The 19,611-nt window shown below is 44.4% G+C and overlaps 2 protein-coding genes across 3 annotated transcripts in view; one reads left to right on the top strand and one right to left on the bottom strand.

The window, feature by feature from the left end:
• Window positions 1-5,935, top strand: part of ADAM12 (ADAM metallopeptidase domain 12) — a 391,557-nt gene extending 385,622 nt beyond the window's left edge. Inside the window, exon 23 of the mRNA XM_040254432.1 lies at window positions 1,026-5,935. Within this exon, the coding sequence (XP_040110366.1) occupies window positions 1,026-1,086 (61 nt within the window). The 3' untranslated portion in view covers window positions 1,087-5,935. The remainder of the gene's footprint in view (window positions 1-1,025) is intronic.
• Window positions 638-19,611, bottom strand: part of FANK1 (fibronectin type III and ankyrin repeat domains 1) — a 120,823-nt gene continuing 101,849 nt past the window's right edge. For both annotated transcript variants that reach the window (XM_040254434.1, XM_040254433.1), the window contains exons 4-12: window positions 18,644-18,725; window positions 17,372-17,446; window positions 16,523-16,588; window positions 13,330-13,495; window positions 10,473-10,616; window positions 9,880-9,957; window positions 9,742-9,786; window positions 8,602-9,635; window positions 638-2,550 (exon numbers count right to left, since the gene is read on the bottom strand). In XM_040254434.1, coding sequence (XP_040110368.1) covers window positions 9,570-9,635; window positions 9,742-9,786; window positions 9,880-9,957; window positions 10,473-10,616; window positions 13,330-13,495; window positions 16,523-16,588; window positions 17,372-17,446; window positions 18,644-18,725 — 722 coding nt within the window. In that variant the 3' untranslated portion in view covers window positions 638-2,550; window positions 8,602-9,569. The remainder of the gene's footprint in view (window positions 2,551-8,601; window positions 9,636-9,741; window positions 9,787-9,879; window positions 9,958-10,472; window positions 10,617-13,329; window positions 13,496-16,522; window positions 16,589-17,371; window positions 17,447-18,643; window positions 18,726-19,611) is intronic.

The following is a 19,611-nucleotide window of genomic DNA, read 5'->3' as shown; positions in this document are numbered from 1 at the left end:
TTAGTGACGTCGAGCATCTTTCATGGGCATTTTGGCCATCTGTGTGTCTTCTGTGAGCTTCCCTGGTGGCTCAGAAAGTAAAGCATCTGCCTGCAATGCAGGAGACACAGGTTCAATCCCTGGGTCGGGAAGATCCCCTGGAGAAGGAAATGGCAACCCACTCCAGTACTCTTGCCTGGAAAATCCCATGGACGGAAGAGCCTGGTGGGCTACAGTCCATGGGGTCGCAAAGAGTCGGACGTGACTGAGGGACTTCTTTGGAGAAATATGTATTTAGATCTTCTGGGGAAGGCCTTCTCTTAAATGATCTCAGGCAGCTGCTTGTCTTACCGCTGCCAGTTGATGACACCAATGCGAGCTGGTTCTGTCTCCACCTAGAAGGGTAACACTCTGTCTGTTCATCTCTGAGGGATCCCATGTGCCCAGCTTCACTCCCATCCTCTGCAGCCGCTGCTGGGCACCCTGCGGCTGGTGGAAGACAGGATACACGGGCAGTGCAGATAGACCCTGGGTTATGCAGTCAGTACCCCCAACATGTCCGCTATCTCAGTCATTTTCTGTGTTGACTTACTGAAATACTGCTTCTCTGGACATGGTGGGCTAAATGAAATATGGGCTAAATGAAAATTATTTAGTCTTTTTTTTTTCATACAAGTGCTAGAAAATTTAAAGTTGCATGTGAGATTCACCTTTGTGGCTTGCGCTGTTCTGCTTCATGGCATTCTTCTCGAATCACCTTGTGGATGGACAGGAGGGGCAGCTTTGAAAAGGGTCATAAACGGCTGAAGATGCTGCAGCCCTCAGCAAGGTCCTTTCTGAACCTGCCACCCCTGCTGCTGGCAAGAGCCACTGGTCTCCAGCACCTGGGGTGGGGTGGGCTGGGGTGGGGGGGCAGAGGTGAGATCTGACCCTGGAAGCCCATCACAGCACAGGAAACGGTATCTCCAACCCGGGCATCGAGGGTTGGCAGAAATCGCTGGCAGGCCTCTGACCGCAGTTTTGCTTTCTCCTCTCTCTTCCTGCAGACCTGCTCCGAAACAGCCCCATCCAGTGCCCAGACCCGCCCCCATCGCCTACGCTAAGTGAGAAGCAAGCCGACACCTTTGTTCAACAGTGAAGACACAAGTTTGCACTATCTCTCAACTCCAGCTGGAGTTTTTTTTTTTTTTTTTTTGTACCAACATTTAGAGTTTTTTAATTTTTCAAACACCATGATTTGAAAGAACTTTGAGCTACTGCCGTCGGTGCTGTGCTGTGCTATGGTGCTCTGTATACTTACTTGCTCAGGTACTTGTAAATTATTAATTTATGCAGAATGCCTTTTACAGTGCAGTGCGCTGTAGTGGGCTTTTTTAAAAAAAAAGAAAAACCCATCACTGAGTTTTCCATGGAAGGAAGCCTTTCCAAGGAAGGCTTCTTGTGCTTTTAATAGTTTAGTGAACTTGAAATATCGTGCTCTTTGGGATTCTGGACAGGATGTTATTTCTGATGGAGGCTTCATGAAGAGGGCAGTTGCCCAGCTTACCCATGGCAGTGGTTCTGGTACCAGACACCAAACGAGAGACCCCAGGTAGAAGGCCTGTTTTGAGGCCAGAGCCTGGCTTCAGGTCCAGGCTGGGCTGGGCCTCCAGGGATATTCTGGACACTGTCACAGCTGATGGGCTGGCCCACCAGGGTTATCCCTGGAAGCTCCAGGGATCACAGGGAAGGACCTGGCTTCTAGCCAGGGGGCTCCAGAGAGAGCCTGGATCCTGGAGAGGAATTTTAAGGTGTGGCCTCTGTAGGAGACAGACTTGGAACACGAGGCCAGGCAGACACTTGACCTTGAGCTCACCAGCCATGAGCACATTTGGAGAGCAGGCTGAGAAGTCTGCTTTATAGAAACACCAAGAACTTCTTTTCCTGGCTGCCCTTTGTGGAGTGCTGGCATCAGCGCCTTATTTAGATTGGGAAAGGTGGTGTTTCTACAAGACAGCTACTGCCCGAGCCCTGCAAACCTCCATCTCCCTGTGCTGTTTGGAGCTGAACAAATTACCACCTTGTGTTCTTGACTGTAACACAATGATACTGTGTTCCGACAGACAGATGAGGCTTTCCACGGGAGCATAACTATTTTCAGATGTGAACCCGTAACCAGATCTAGTGAATCAATTCTGGAGATAAAAATCTCCTTTTATTGCAAGGTTCAGCTTATTAAAAATTAGGCAGAATCCATGTGCTTGCAAAAACTGCAGCCAAATGGAAAGCTGTGTTCACTGGGACAGGTTGCGGTCTGCTGTCTTTGTTAGAGTAAGTTGGACAAAGAACCCTAAGTTACTAGTAAGTTCTCTGTGGGGCATCTTGTTTTTCCACCTTGGCTGCAGGAATCTTTCAGAGATGTTTTTAGCATAAAGTCTGGATCTGTTTCTTGAGCTTTTACAATTTACCTGTTGAGCGTCAAAGTCCTCACATTCACGCTCAATATTCATGAAATGCAGTCTTGAGCAGCAGTCTCTTCGGATGTCAGACTGGGGAGCCATTTTCACAAGGAGATCTTGAAGATGCCTGTACCTAATGGCATGAAAATTACAAAATTACTCAGACAAGGTCAAATGCCATTATGCCTGTCTTCTAGTGGGGTCCTATGCGGCTAGTTTTCACATTAGAAGGCAATTGACAGCGGTTCCATAATCCACTCTGTTTTATGATAAATCTTCATCTGGGGTCATTTCCATGGTTTTTCTATGCCTTGAAGCAGAAAGACAAAACGTACCAAGAATCTTGGTTTGCCTTCAGGAAAACAAGAGTGCATTTAACTCTGAGTTCCCACCGTATCTAGGCAACATAGCATTCAGGATCATGGATAAACTCAATAAATCCATGTCACACACACACAAAGGGAACATGACTCTAATACATTCCAACTCTTATAGCATGCAATTTGTTCATTATGCAATTATTAGTTTCTTAAAACTATAAAGCCATGTTAGAAAATATTACTGCTGATGAGTATTTACAGAATTACTGTAACTATCATTATATCTGGTAATTGTATTAAGGCCAAAAACATATTCTATGGGAAAGTTTACAGCATTTTTATGGTGCATTAGGTGGGTATTATTTTTATAGACACCCAAATCCTTGGATCTGGCATTGTAGCCCCTTCTGCTAGTGCAGGGTAGAGGGTGTGAACTTTTTTCGTCTGTCCTTAACTAGAATTCCTGTGCTTCTATTTCAGAGAACCAGGAATAGTTTGGTATTAAAAGAGGTTAACGCTGTGATCCTACACGTCATCATCAGTAGCCACTCGGCCACAGCTGATGACACATTTTTCTCTCTACATACAAAGTGCTTTTATAGAGCCATGCAGTTCATTTCTGGAAAAGAACATATTTAAACCTGACACCCCCGTACAGTACACAGGGAATGTTATTCAAGGAACAGTACTTCCAAATGCAGTATTTAGCAAATGAAGCATATTCAGCAATAACTTTCATTTTAATATAACTTAGGAACCAAGAGCCAGTTTGCTTGGGGGAGGGGAAGAGGTATTTCTCCCCCTTTTTATATCCTCCTAGATGATAGAAATGAAAATGAATACTTATATTTCAATGACCGTCTATTTTTAATATTTTTTTAAGATTGTATGGGCATGAATACTAGAGTTGATGTGGGTTTAGGTGGCCTAGGCTGAGAGTCCGCACGCCTCGACGCAGAGTCGGCCCCTAAGGGTAGTCACTCTCCTTCCGTCTTACTAGAGTTGTAGGTCACATGGCCCCACTTGACTGGGAAGTACATGGCTAACCCTCCAGGCATTCTACTGAAAAGCTGATTTCCTGAAATTTTGTGTAACCGTGTACTTTTCCTGACACATGGACTCAGATGTGTAGCAACCGAGAGAAACAGCGTGTAATATTTTCCATTGTCAAACTGTGCATCCAGAGACTGCCCTTCCCCGTGTGAACTCTCCAGCTTACAATGTGGGATGACATCACAGAGACCACAAGAGCAGCAAATTAAACTACACGAGGATAAGTACTCCCAACTAGTCTCAAAGGGGACCCTTTTTATGCCTTCTTAACTTTATTAGGAATTCTCAGGCTGAAACCAGAGGCCATTGTTCCCTGGCAAATCAGTACAACATATCCATATCTCCTCTGTAAGAAAAACAGCTCAGACCCTGCTCTGTGGCAGACTCTTCCTACGAGACTGTGATCTCCCGTGGTGCTAAACAGAACCTGGTACTGGGCCAACTCGAATGCTCAAGCGTCTTCCTGCCATCTCTCAACTGCTATTTACAAGCATTCTGAGCCACTGAGAACCCCAACGACCGGGAGGGCGCCATACCTGGGCAACAGCCTGACCCCCTGCCTGGCTCTCGGTGTGAAACTTATTTAAGACTCTTGCCCTGAAGGGCTCCCCTGGGTGTCTGGGGAGCAGGAAGCCCCAGGGCGGGCAGACTCAACCTGGAGATGCTTCCTCACTGTTAGGACCCCAAGCAAACACAAGTCACCCAGGTAAATGTCACACCCAGAGGTCTCTCCAGGGCCAGTGCTGGCCCCCAAGGGGGACTCGGGCTGTGGATCCGCCCCACATGATGGCTGGCTGGCGGGAGCCTGAGGTGTGCCACCTCATCTCCCCAGGACTCAAGAGAGAGGGCTGTGAACACATCTGGACATAGGCGGCCTCGGCTAGCACCTCTCCCTATCATCAGACCCAAGTTCCTTCCCCAGCCCTAACCCAGTCTCTGACACATCTCTGCAGTTTGGTGGCTGCCCCGCAAGTCCACCCAAAGCCCAGCCTTCTCCAGGGCCACAGCTGGGAGCAACCCTGCCCACTCCCCACTCCCCCCACCCGCCACCCCAGCAGGGAATCCAAAAGCATCCTCCCCCACCAGGCACCTCCCACCTAAAGACTTACTCTAATTAAAAGGGAGAGTTGGCCATAGGAACTCAGTTTGCCTGTTATGACCGAAAGTCTCTCGACTCACTCTCCATCTCTTTCTTTTAAACCTGTTTGAAAACTCTGATGGTCATATGAGTAACAAGAAGCTAAAGAAAAGGCTGAGAACCGTTTCTGTGCAGCGATGCTTCCAAATCCACTGACCTGCACAGGAATGGACCATCTCTCTGCATTTCATAAAGCAAACCCCCTCTTTTCTTTGGGGACACCAGTGGCAGAGCCCAGCCAGTAAGAGCCTGATCCATATGAGACACCAGGAGGAGAAACCCTGCGTATAAAACTGTCATAATAGCCAACAATCAATCGTGATAGCCGGAAGAGTTAATACACAAAGGAATGTTCGGCACTCTGTAACCAACCCTGATTTTTCCACCTCTGCTTCAGAAGTCATTACCGGTGATACTCCTTCCAGGAGATAATTTTTTTTAGCCCTCAATTTAGCACATTTTAAGTCCAGACAAAAGGAAAAAAATCTCATGTGATCATTTTAGTTTTGCAAAGAAGTGGACTGATACCTATGTTTATGGCCTATAAGCAAGTACTTAAGTGGGAAGGACAGTGATAGAGGAAAAAAAAAACACATTGAACGAGAAAGAGAAAATCCCTTAAGAGTCCATGGAGGGCGAGCAACATCAGAGTTCGCTGCTCTGTGTGCCCTCTGTCAGGTCAAGTGGGGAGGTTTGAAGGAAAGTGCACCGGTTGAACGTGTGTGCTTCAGAAGCTCTCTCTAAAACCTGGCTACAGGTATGCAGCACAGTACAGAGTTACAGCCACTAAACCAGTACATTCATTTTCATAGTGCTTCGTCCATGTATCATGCTTTGGTTTGCTAATATTTGTTCTTCACTTACCTTTTTATGTTACAGTCTGTTACCTTTGCACACGTTTCTCATATCGGGGGGTCTACAGGAAACACAACTTGCTATTTTCATAGAAAAAAAAAGTCATTGTTACGAATATTATATCCAATAAATGGTATACAGGTCAATATAAAGAGGTGTCCCATTCATTACTGAGATTTTTACCAAAGTAGGGGTGGGGGAGCTCTCAAGTTGGAGAATGTATCTGTATTCTCATCCATGTATAGATGCACAAGATGCGTAAGAATCTAACGGGGCGTCCCTGGTGGCTCAGCAGTAAAGAATCCGCCTGTCAGCGCAGGAGACCCCAGGTTCAATCCCAGGGTCAGGAAGACCCCCTGGAGAAGGCTATGGCAACTTGCTCCAGTATTCTTGCCTGGGAAATCCCACAGACAGAGGAGCCTGGCGGATTACAGTCCGTGGAGTCGAAAATGAGTCACACACGACTTAGCAACTAAACAGCAAGAACCTTAAGAAGGGTGGTGAGCTGGAGGGTCAGGAGATGAGTGCTGCAATCCACATGAGCCCATCAGGGGTGGGATGAGGAGGGAAGATGTCTGTATGCCTTTTCACACACACACTAGGGGTGTGCTGTGCTGCGGTCGCTCAGGTGTGTCTGACGCTTTGTGACCCCATGGACTGCAGCCCACCAGGCTCCCCTGTCCGTGGGGATTCTCCAGGCCAGAATACTGGAGTGAGTTGCCATGCCCTCTCTCCAGGGGATCTTCCCAGCCCAGGGATCAAACCCAGGCCTCCTGCATTGCAGGCGAATTCTTTACCATCTGAGCCACCAGGGAAGCCCAAGAATACTGCAGTAGGTAGCCTATCCCTCCTCCAGTTACCAGCTGAACCACCAGGGAAGCCCATTCTAGAGGTGGGGGAGACCTAATAGTTTTTCTAAACAATATGATATATGACTTATCAAAATAAAGCTTTAAAACTCACCTTGTTTATAGAAGAGATAAATTCAGAAAGCAAGCAAGCAGGACTAGAAATATTTACACAGAAGAGTAAAAAATCTAAGTGCAATGGGAATCTATTACAGTTTTTTAAAATAGCCTCCGATTTCATAAAGAACTTCATTAAGAAAACAAATTTACAGGATGATGACAAAGGTCCTTCTTTTTCCCACCTTCCACCCATGACAAAGCAAGTAACAAGGCATGTACATAGAAGGTCTCAGACAAAGCTAATACTGCAGATCAATTTTTATATATGCATATGTCAAATAGGATGCTTCAGACACACAGGATATGCATGCACCTTTCAAAATGCCTCTGGAAAAATTATATAATTTTGTATATTCACACATGAAGTAAAACTCAGATCTAAAAGGTTCAAATTCTGAAGATTATAATGCACCGAAGGTAGAAAAACTATGTCCTAGAAATGCACCGATTCTTGAGTCAAAGGTGAATAGCAGATTATGTAGCAAATAGCGAATGAGCCCAACTGCGATAGCACACTCCACAGCCGTGTTTCTCAGACTCCCTGGATCACAGGTGCCCACCTGTGATGCTTTTGATGATCCACTGCTCATGGCCTTTCCTGGGATAGTCAGTCCAGAGGGAATTCCAGTTCAGAAATGAAAAGTATAAATTAATTGGGGAAAATAAAACTAACAGCATGGGTTCTTCCTCGGGAATATTAAAAACACAAGATAAACCACCATCTAGTCTCACTAAGGAAAAAGATTAAAAAGCACACACACAGAGCACATGAGCACATAGAACCCAGCAGCCCACTGTACCCAATGAGATCGTCTCAGGAATATAAGGATGGTTCAGTATTTTAAAATCTAGTAATCCAAGTCAGCACATTGAGAGCATGTTGGGAAATATGATTAGCAGAGATGCTAAAAAATATTTGATAAAATTCAACACCCATTCCTGCATTTAAAGGAAAGGCAAGACAAGGAGAGAAGGAAAGGAAGGAAGAAAGTGTGAATCAAGTAAGACTGGGAACCACAGGATTGAGAGGTGCTTCAGTGGAAAATGTGATTCACAGATGTCTGCTAGGACCTTCCAAGCAGTCATTCGGGGCTAGGTGACACTTCGGTGACAAGCCACTCTTCAATTTCAGTGACTCACAACATGAAAGGACTATTTCTCACTCTCATCATGACTGTTCTGGGTGAGCTTGGGCGCTGGTGTCGGGACCCTGGACTGCGGAGCAGCCTCTGTCAGTCATGACTGGTCTTGTGACAGAGGGAAGAGGGACCAGGGGGTTCTTAAAACTCCTGTTCAGACAGGCAGGAGCTATTTCCACACACATTTCATTGACCAAAGTCAGCCTGCTCATGTGGCCAAGCTTGAGGCCCACAAGAAGGGGCATGCCCCCTTTCCAGAGCTCATTAATATCATCTGCAACAGATGGAGAAATGAAGTTGAGGTGAATGTCAACATTGATTAAGACGGGGGAGAGGAGCCTTGGAGAGCTGTGATAATGCTCTGATTTCTAGAGGGATTTTTTTAATCTAGCAAATCTAGAGGAGTAAGCATTTGTACGAAAGATAGAATGCTAGTGAAACAGCTAAGAAGAGGACTGCATGAGACCCACGGTTCATGAGATTCTCCAGGCAAGAATACTGGAGTGGGCTGCCATGCCCTCCTTCAGGGGATCTTCCCAACCCAGGGATCGAGCCCACGTCTCCTACACTGCGGGCAGATTGTGTAACACTGAGCCACCAGGGAAGCCCATTCTATAAATAGTATGGAATGAAGCAGAAAATTGCCAACATCAATAAAATTGTGTGTTTTTACCCCATGTGCTTCCCCCAAAGTTTCGGCACTTTTGTTACCTGTCAGTTGTCTTTCTCTGCAGAGAAGATTGCTGTCCTGGGCAGACCTCTGTAGCCTGTCTTCTCTCGGGGCTGAGTTAACCAGCTCGTCTCTCTGGAGACACAAAATGCATGTGGTCAGCTAGCTCCGTTCTTTGCCGATTTTAAGTGTGTCCGCTGAGTTCAAGCACCAACACATTTGTGTCTGAGCCCCCAAGCAGCAGACCTGTCCATTCCTGCTTGTGTCAGATCTGAGCGATCACCATCAAAACCCTTTCTGCTCTGAGGACTCAGAGACATAAAACTCCTCTTTGGCAAAGCTGTCAACAGGCCAGCAGGACAGGTCTTTCATTGTCAGGGCCTGAGTCTATGCAAACACATCCTCAGACCAGGCTGTTCTACAAAGACTCCTCTACCAGCAGAAGCAGAGTCTTGAACTATGTATCTCGCACTTTGATGTGAGGCCAACAGCTGAGCAGAAAACTCTGCTCATGGCCTCCTGGGCTTTCTGGAGGAGCATCCCTCCAGGAGGGAGCACCACCTGGCAATGCGGCTGCAAGGCCTTCGGTTGGGAGGGAAGGACAGAATTGAGAACACATGGGGGGGGGCGGTGGAAATTTCCACCAGCTCCCGGGATGGCTCGGAGGGCAGACAGCTTGGAGGATGGGAGCAGGAAGAGGGAGACCGGTGTGTAGCTGTGCAGCTCCATCTCCGGGACCTAAATATTCTGTTTCACGTGTAACTCCAAGTTCAGGAAAACATCCTCATCCTGCAGACGCCCAGAGACAACACCACCGCCATGCATGTTTAGGTAAAAAGGTGTATTTCAAAGTGGGAACAGTTGTATGTTACAAAAGTCACTCTGAATCTTCATCTAAATAAGTAATCAAATGTATAGCCCTCAGAGACACAGAATTCCTTCTCTCCAGTTCAAATCCCACTTTGCTTTGTTTCACCGGGCTTTGAGAGGGAAGTAAGAGGTTCCCTGGTCAGCAAATAGATGACTTCTTCGGCATTTGCTTTCTTTTCCTTTCTTCTAATAGGGAGAGGACATTCTAGATAAACAAAAACAGGTGCATGTAATCCAAGAGTTGGGGTTTTTTTTCATTTTTTTTTTAATGCTACAAAATTAGCCTCAACGGGCAGCAACAACATCCCAACCTGTCTGTCGAAAACTCTGGCCATTTCGAGGACACCTTTGCCGAACTGAAAGACAAAACAAGAAAAAAAAAATTCTTTCATGCCTCTGTTCCCCCCTCCCCTCCAGGGAAATCTTGAGATGGAGATGGAGTCACATACCTCATTTTTCACACTTGCGTCTGCCCCTCTGTCAAGAAGTAACTGGACTAATTCTTCGTGGTTATTCAGCACAGCCACCTAGAAAACAGGTCAACAGTGGGGTGTGAGCAGGAAGGGGATCTCGGTGCAGGCGGGTCCAGGACATCCACCAGCAGCAACCTCCAGAGGCAGAGCAGACAGGGGCCAGCGGGGCTTTGCAGGATGGGCATGTGGACCCCCACTGCTCAGCGCCAGCAAACGCAAGGGAAATGGAAAGGAAATCTGCTTTCCTCCGTGTGAGACAACACATCCGAGGCCAAACCCGGACAGAGAACAGCACTCCTTTGTTCCGATCCCAAAATGGCCCCAGAGACTGGAGTTGGCAATGCTTCAAGAAATAGTTGTAAAAAGACTACAAAGATACTAGACTGGACTCCCCCCAAAAAATGCCATGATGACATCACCATGTCTTAATTCACAGGCCAGTGGGGAATACATACGCCACCCAAAGCTGGTGCTTTTATGCAGCTGAGCTCAAAAGAAGGGCTCTTATGGGGCAGCTGTGACCTTAATCCCACACGTCAAGCCAGGCTGCTATGTGGAGCAAGTCGTACCATGAGAGGGGTCTTCCCGTCTTTGTCCTTCACATTCACGTCTGCGCCTGCGTCAATCAGCAGAGAGGCAACTTCCTGGTTCCCCGAGACTGCAGAGACTCTCATGAGTGGGGTCCACCTGGAACCAGCATCCACAACATCCACCTGCAGAGCCACAGAGCGAGTGGCTCTCAGCCCACTTTCTTGCCCTGCACATCACTCATGGGAAGCTTATAGAGCAATGTCTACTTGCCCAAATTCCCCCGATTTAGATAGCAGTCTTTCTAGACCTAGTGATAATCAGCTGTACTGTGCTGACTTTGTTCACATTTACTCAGCGAGCATCTGTGTTTGGGCCACTTTAAAGGGTGCAGACAGGCCCCAAGATGCTTCTCACCACCCATGAGCATCTTCATTTACACTGCCTTCAAAGGGAAAGAAGGTGAGATAGAAAAATGAATGTAGTCCCCTTCTCCTTGGCCCCATGTGAGCTGCCTTATTTTCTCCTGCCTAACTTTCCTCTCCTGTGTTTATAGTTTCTGCTTCTTTTTTAAAGTATCTTTGTAAGCAACTGTAAGTGCCTTCTGGAACAAGACAGGAATATAAACACCCACCCTGATATTTACCAATAGGTATTAATTTTAAGCAGAAGAATTACAAGTAAATACAAAGCAACCAGATCTCTGACATGAAGTCCAGCCTGAAAAATTAGCCAACCTAATGCCTTGTCCAAAACAAGAGTTTGCCTGCTAACAAGATGGGCCATTTCCCAATAACCTACACCAACCTACACCAACATCTCACAGTTTTGTGCTTTAAAAGACATTTTAAAATAAGGGAATGTAAATGTTGTCTCCTCCAATTCCATGAAGACCTCATCAATCCCTGAGGCATGATACTGAAGGAAACGTACACATGTGCACACAGATGGATCCCTGGGTGCACACACACTCTCACACACACACACACACACCTGATTCTGTTACAGAAGAGTTACTCAAAGAAATCTATAGCTTCAGTAAAACATCAGACCAGAATAACAAACAAGGACCTGCCAGAAGAGCTTTAAGACCTTGCAGGTGATTTGTATGTTTGAGATTACCTTCTGCAACACCGTTAAGACTTGCAGCTCTTCCCCCTGCAAATAACCTTTCTGGGCAGCAAGCTCTGTTATGGTTAAATAATAATAAAATAATTGCCTGAAATTACAGGGTGCTGTATACATTTTCATTGCACTCTCATGCACATTTTCTCTTTGGGTCCTGAAGGTGAAACAGGGGTAGCTATTTTTATTCCTGGTTTACACGTGTTTAAACCAAACCTCAGAGAAGTCAAATGGCCTTCCTGAGGTCACATGCCTCATTAAATGTAGAATTGGTTCCCCATGGAAATAAGTCACACTCAGTACAGATCATTCGATTCAAGAAGAGGTGGTGATGGATTTGCTCCCAGGCCCATCACTCCATTGTGCTGAGATCATCTACCTGCCACTCGCCGGCCACACAGAAATCTTCAGTGGACACATTTATGGAGCTGCAGTTCTACAGAAAAAGATGGTATTCACCCCAAATGAGTATGTCCATAAGTGAAGCACAGAGAGCCTACACTTCCAAAATTCCAGTATTTAAATGTTGCTGGCAGAGACCTGCCCTTCTTTCAGCAAAGGTCAACCATCGTTTTCAACTACAGATTCTTACTGGGTCCAAAGCATGAGCAGAACTTGTCATAAACCAAACAAGAGGAATGTGCCTGTTACTACCACCCAAGGCAGGTGTGGGCCAGCCATAACCACCAAGGCACACAGGCTGATCCTTTTGACCTTTTGTGCATGTTTCTAAAACAAAGAAAACAAGAAATGTAATAAAAGGGATTTATCTTAATGACTGAGGTATTTTTCCTTCAAGGGGCCCTCGTACTCTATAACCAGTGAGATCCCACAGCTTAAGCCTTGCTTGCCCTCAGCCACACTTGAGAGAGAAACTGAGCAAATCTATAGGCATCTTCCAGGAGACCAAACTCTACTTCCAAGTTTATTTTCCAGGTCATCAGTTTACCTTCTCAAAACCCTGCCCCATCTGGCACTCACCATTAGGACAGCATTTTGTCCATCTTTCCTTATTTCCATGCCCTACAACTTTTATTTAACTTCTTTGAAGTCTTGAACTGAAGTTTTGAAAGTTATCAGCAGTTACCATAATTGAGCTAATTCTATTTGCCCAACTTCAAAGTATCTATAGATGTCCAAACAACTCTTCTACTTGCCAAGTAGGATTTGTACTTCCTGATGACTTGAAACCAGAAGCAACACCTGCTTCAAAGCAAAGACACAAGAGCTGGAATGCTCTCTTTTTGATATAGTGTTTGCTCTTTGGAAATTTTTTGTAATGATTCATCTTTAAAGCAAAGAATAAAAAATGATCTAATTCTAAAAGCAATAAGCTGCACTGTGACTGTAAGAGTTCTGAATGTCTTGGTGTGTCCAGCACCTGTGACAGTATCTGGTGTGTGGTCAAGACACAATCAAGCTTTGTTGGCAAATGAAAGAAGAGATAAATGAGGAAATGAACAAAAGAACAAATGAAGCAGAAGCAACATCAGGTCCAGCTCTGGACTCATTCAGCACAGTTTTCTTTTCCCTCCAACACGAGTTGAACCTCCATGACAACCTGAAGCCTCACTATTGTAAAAATCCTATCATGATCTTTTTGGTCCCAAGGCTTCAGGAACCTTCTTGCTCATAAGTCAGAGAACTTCCTCCAGCATTGCTCGGTTCAACTATTCAAAGGCATCCACATAAGGTCCTGCTTCCCCTGAACCCTATGGAATAGCATCTGGGTTCCTAACTCCACGTGTGCAATTGACGAGGAGGGTCCCATACCTCACAGCCATCCCCTATCATCCACTCGATCACATTGCAGTGGCCTCCGTCTGCAGCCCAGTGCAGAGCTGTACAGCCTCCCAGGTCTCTGGTGTCCCAGGAAGCACCATGTCTTCGGAGATATTTCACAACATCCAGGTGTCCCGCATAGCACGCGAGCATCAGGCTGCAACACACGGCAGAAGAAATATTTGGCTATTCAGTGCAGCTGCCACGCTCAGGTCCATATTTAGCCTCCCTGGTTTAAACCTCAGAGAGGAATCCTAATTTGGGAGGAAAAGGCAAGAAAATTATTCACATAACGTGTATGTGTCTATCAACTAATAAATCTACTGTGGTATATCCATTCAATAGAATTCGGCCATAAAAAGGAAATGAGTACTGAAACAGGCTACAATGTAGGTGCACCCTAAAACATTATGCGAAATAAAAGCAGCCAGACACAAAAGGCCATGTGTGTATTAGTTCACTCATATTAAACGTCCAGAAGAGACAAGTCCATAGAGACAGATTAGTGGTTTTCAGGGCTGGAGAGAGAGGAAATGGAGCGTGACTGCTGATGAATTCAGAGCTTCCTTCTGGACTGGAATGGAAATCCTCTAGAATTATAGGATAATGCTGGTTGCACAACTGTGTTAATATATTTTTAAAGGCTGAATTGTACATTTCAGCAAAATTAATTTTATGGCTTGTGAATTAAGACTCCAAAAAATGAATAATCACTGTAAATGAGTAAAATGTCAGATCTGAAAAATACCTACCAGTCCATGATGGTATTCAAAAGAGGAAAAGAAAAGAAAAAAAATCTCACTGGGCACTATTAGAGATAACCATTAAATGAAATCCTTACTCTAAATATTGGTACTTAAAAGAAAATAAACATTTTATTGTGCTTAAAATAAACATTTGTGTTGTGTTTATAGCATAAAATGAGTCCATCCTCAGTTGGTGAGGGAAAGCTCTTGTTCAAGGAAGACTACCAGCAAAATAAATATAGGAGGAATGATGGAATTATAAAATCACTTTTTGGCAAGTCCCAATTAAACATTGATTTAGGCAAGGATCATGGTGGATGCTAAAATTTTTGTATGAAAGGTTAATGGAGACTAGGATATTCACATGGTACTGAATTCCTAGAACATAGATTATTTCCTAATTGCAATGGGAAACTATTATCTTTACAAAAGAAGGGTTTAGCTGTTACACCCTAACCAAAGGATCAGAACTAGAATATCCGGCTGTGGGACAACCTGCATCACAGCCTGGAAAACTGAAGTCACCACACTAGCCCTGAGGTGCTCTTGCTAAAGATGTTAACCTGAATCAAATCAATCTGTTAAACCTACTTTTAACTTAATTAGGAATAACAAACAAGTTAAATGCCTCCTTCACACCTAGGAGACAGTTGAGCAGATCACAAACATAGGGCAGGCATCCTCTAAGATAGTTGATCCCATCTCCTCAAAAAGTCATTGCTAAAAAAAAAAAAAAAATTAAGTACAAAAAGAGAGGATTAGTTCACATGCACACACAGGTTTCACCTTTAGTCTCCTTATGAGAAGTATTATATTAAGAAATTTCTTAATCAAGACAACTTTACTCTCCTACATGAGCCCCGTAGTTGGGATGGAAAAGACACATAAATGTCTTCATATAAAGACATGCAAATTGCTTTCTTTCTACCAGATTTTAGCAATAAGGCTATCCTCTGTAGCTTTCCAACTTCTCTCTGCTCTGGAAAAGTTCAAGGTTACTATCAGTACCTAGAAAATCTGAACAACCTCATTAGTAGAACAGACAAACCACAGAACCTATTTTGGAGGTAATCTTTTTAATAAATTTTCCAGTTTATTGTATGGATATGGGTTATTTCAGATGTTCTGCTTATTGGGTTGATTTTAATGGTTTGAATTTTCTCTAAAAAAAATAAGTACCCATTTCAATGATTCGATCAAATCTATTTTAGACACAAATGTACCAATTTCTTTTCATGTTTAAATTTTCTCTGTGATGAGTCATTTCAGATTTCTAATTTTTTCCTCTGAGATCTATGAGAAATTGGTCCATTTTATTTCTCAACAATTTTTATTTTTTAATTAATTTATATTTTTTAATTAATTTATATTTTTTAACTCTTTTTTTTTTTTTTTTTTACCTCTCAGCTTTTTCTTTTCTTTTTCCTTTTTATGGCACTATTATTTTTCTTCACATTCCAGGATGTCTGATTCTAGGTGAGTGACCACACACCGTTGTGGTTTAGTTCCAAAATTACCTAAGAGTTACTTGAAAGACTACTGTTTAAATGTGTGAGTGATTGTTTCAATGTTACTAAAATCTGTTGCTGCACTATGTCCAGAGGGCACAGTAGGCAGGCTTTCTGATTTGGGAAATTGATGTTCTCTTCATGGCCAACCAGGCATGATCAGGGTCCTCTAGCTGCTCTTTACAAACCAGTTTGCAGCACACATCCCTTCACTTTTCATTTGTCACATGACTACAAGCTCCTGGAGCAAAGGCTTTGCATTTTGTCCACTGTTTTACCCAAGAGCCAAGCATGGTGAAGCCTGGCATGTGGTAGTCATTCAATAACTACTGGTTGCCTTGAATTAATTAACTAAACCACCACTAGCTTGATGATTAATTTTAAGTCTTTCTAAAAAATTCTCACATTACTATAAGAACAAGTGTGTGAGTACCATGTTCTTTTCATAAACTTCTCCTGTGATGCACTCAGTCCTTCCACCTCAGGGAGGTTGTTCTCCAGCTATATTGTCATGATTGTTCCTCACTCTAGAGGCTTCTAAGACTTTCAGTTACCAGAGTTGGGCAAAATGCAGTGAGAGCCCTTAGGGAGGTGCCAAGTGTCACAGGCCCTTACAGCCAAATGCCTAGCACACAGCTGGAGATAACCATTTCAACATCCATCATTTACTGAGGGCAGAGAGTGTGCTGGGCTCTGAGCTAAGGAGGGAAGACACATTATCATAGATATCCCCAGAATTACCCCATTGAATGTAACAACAAGTAACAAATGAACAAGCCAGCTTTTGAGTCACCATCATTCCTTTGGCAACCTATCACGTCTCAGTGATGTCAAAAGAAACAAGAAAATATTGGGGTTACGTCAAAAGCCCTCTGGGAGCAAGCTGAATACCACAAGCGTGGCAACCACTTAGGCAGGTTCCACACCTACCTGTCCTTGCCACTTCCATTCTGCAAGTTCACATCTGTGCCGTGAGAAATGAGGATTTTCACAAGCCTAAACAAAACAAATTTCAGTATTGCTGGATAAGCAGTTTTGATGAGTAAGAACCCAAGATAACTCAGGAAAAATGAACTATTTAAGACCTATCATGGCAACACACTCTCCTCCATCTTCAGAGGCAGCTGGCTTTAAAGACCAGGTATTATTAAACTGGGAAATCACCTTTCCACACACACACCCCAAAAAATAAGTGTTTGCCCTTGATGTGAATTATTTACTGAAAACAAAAAACTTCACCATATGAAACAAACCAGACTATCAAACTAACTCGTTGTCACTTTAACGGCCATTTGAAATGTTTTCAAGTGGTAGCATTTAATGGAAATCCATGTTCTATTTCTTTCAAAATGGCATTTTAGTACTTAAAATATAAATATGATGGAAAAATATTAGTATTTATGCTTATCTCTGTGTAGAGTAGAGAAAATGGAGTGTGTCAGTGGAAATTTTATCTGAGCAACCTATCAGAGAAGTTTGTTTTCCAGAATGAGGAGCCCTCCCCTTTTCTTTATGAGGAAATTAACATTCTGATAACCAGTTTCCCCAGAACATATAAAATACCTTGCAAAATATCATTGAAATGGCTACCTCTCTTCTCTACCATGAGATTATACATTAGGTCCTCCCCTGCGTGTTGTCTAGTGTTATGACAAGAGCCACTGAGTTGGTGTTCAGCCCCCATGTGGCACAGTTTTGGAAAGAGAACCCCCACAGCCTTTCCCCTCCCAAACAAGGGGCTCCACCCTTTGCTAAGGGATGAGGAGGGAAGGGCCATACCTGGTGTATCCTCTCTGGGCAGCGACCATCAGGGCGGTGAAGCCGAATTTATTGGGAACATCAACCTTCACGTTGCTTGGGGAAAACACAGAGGAGAAAGAGAGATTCACGCGTCTGCACCACTCCCTGTGGATTCATAGCTGACGCCTCTTGCAGAGCACAGGTGGTTAGAATGGTTCATTTTCCCGAAAATTCCAATTCCTCCTGGGCCATTAAGTTGTTGTTGTCTTAGACTGCCCTGCCTAATACATTAAAGGATCCAAATTCACAAGGAAAGAGGAGGAAATTGCTGTAATTTCACTTGAAATAGGCATTTTCTCCAACGCAGAACCATTATGCAATTTGATAAAATCCTCCACCAAGAGCAGGCCCCCCTAAACTATGGAGAGGACACAGTGTCTGCAGAGCACTGCAGGCTCTCAGCTCCACCCGCCACACGAGCCTGGAATGAGGGAGAGCCACAGTTCTCCCTTGATCCCGTCTCACCTACTGGGCGTGAAGCTCTGCTGCTCAGAGAAAAAAGCCAAGCTCTTAAATGGCAGCTTGGAAGCTGTGGCTTTTCGCAGGAACCTTCTCCTCTCCAGCTTACAGAGCCTCAATTCAGAGATGACCTTTCTTCTAAGTGAAAGTTGCTCAGTCGTGTCCAGCTGTTTGTGACCCCATGGACTGTACAGTCCATGGAATTCTCCAGGCCAGAATACTGGAGTGGGTAGCGGCTCCCTTCTCCAGGGGATCTTCCCAACCGGGATCAAACCCAGGTCTCCCACATTGCAGGCAGATTCTTTACCAGCTGAGCCACAAGGGAAGCCCCATCTTCTAAGATGCTCAAAACTATCAATTCAAAAAGGGTCTGGGTAACATCGCCCCCTTTTCATTTGGGAAGTAGCTGCAGATAACCCATCTGTGGCATTCAGGGTCACCATTTCCCCTCTAGGGTTTTATCAGTCATTTGAATTAGAAACAGCTGGTTGAGTGATTCCTTAATTTCATCAGGAATTAGACATGGGCAGTTAGAGGTGAAATTTGCCCAAATGCTATGGCATATAAGCAAGAACCAGAAGCTATTTCTGGGAAGAAAATGCGACACCCAGACTTGGCATTTCTGCCTTCAGTGTTCACTAAATAATAGCATTTATGTGGGGCTTTCTATGGTCGTCCTTACGCACCAGGCTGAACTCACACCAGTCATCTGAGATCGATTTTGGAGCCAGCTTCTAAGCATTGCTGTGAATTAAAAAAGATCTAAGGTTTTAAAAGGCAGAGTTCTCTCACCCTCCTTGCAGTATGCGCACCAACAGGTCTTCATCGTCCACGTTGACAGCTCTGTGCAAGTGTTCGCTACTTATGGGTTCTCCTGAAGAAAGTAGATGGAAAGTGGTCATCCAAAATATAATGAAAGGAGATACGTTCCAGCTCTATTCCTCCTGCAGCCTCGAGTGGAAGTTCATGTTCACCTCTAAGAAGGCACTTGGCAACTTCCCTGAGTGTCTCTTACATGACATACTCCACTCCTTTTACTGAAAAAAGACCTTGTTTTCACATATTAAGAGAAGAACACTGAGACTGTCCTAAAGGCTTGGGACATTTTCAAGTTATAAAAGCACTGCTGTGTGGATGTTATTTTGATATTTGAAAAATAAACCTTTCAGATTTCTTAAGACTTCATAAACGTCTCTTACGAGCAAGGGAAAGCTCCACCATCATCACGATGGGCTGGCTTTGTTTGCCAGGGAGTCACTAAGCCATGCAAACAACAAACAAGAAAAGACAGATGGTTTTAACATTGGGAACCCACCCCATCAGTCCTTCCCTGGGAACATAACAGCCACTTTGGGCTTGTGGGGGCAGAAGGGCTCGTACCCAGAGAGGTGGGACATGGTGAGAAAGCCTCACGGTGGGGGCAAGCCTGCCAAGTCGGGGAGAGCCAGGGAAGGGTCTTGAGAAACAGTAGAGGAGCAATGAGAGAAGAGAGGCCCTTTGTGTAGTGACTCCTCGTGGAAGAGAATGAGGCAGAGAACCACGTGAGACTGCAGAAACACGTGAAAGAAGCCGTCCAGCAGGACGTTTATTCACGCCTTCACGTGTTTCAGCTTCCATGACTTTCTACCTTTGTCGATGATTAAGTTTAAATGAAATAATACAAAGCACTAGAGCAGAACCTGCACATTATTTAAGTGTCTTTAGCGGTAAGAAAAAAAAAGTCCACATGCAGTACAGGAGACGTGGGTTCAGTCCCTGGT

The sequence above is a fragment of the Oryx dammah genome, unplaced genomic scaffold (genome assembly GCF_014754425.2).
Source record: "Oryx dammah isolate SB20612 unplaced genomic scaffold, SCBI_Odam_1.1 HiC_scaffold_14, whole genome shotgun sequence".
NCBI classification, from domain to species: Eukaryota; Metazoa; Chordata; class Mammalia; order Artiodactyla; family Bovidae; genus Oryx; species Oryx dammah.
The sequence above is the reverse complement of the archived record's forward strand: the minus strand, read 5'-3'. Positions and strand labels throughout refer to the sequence as shown.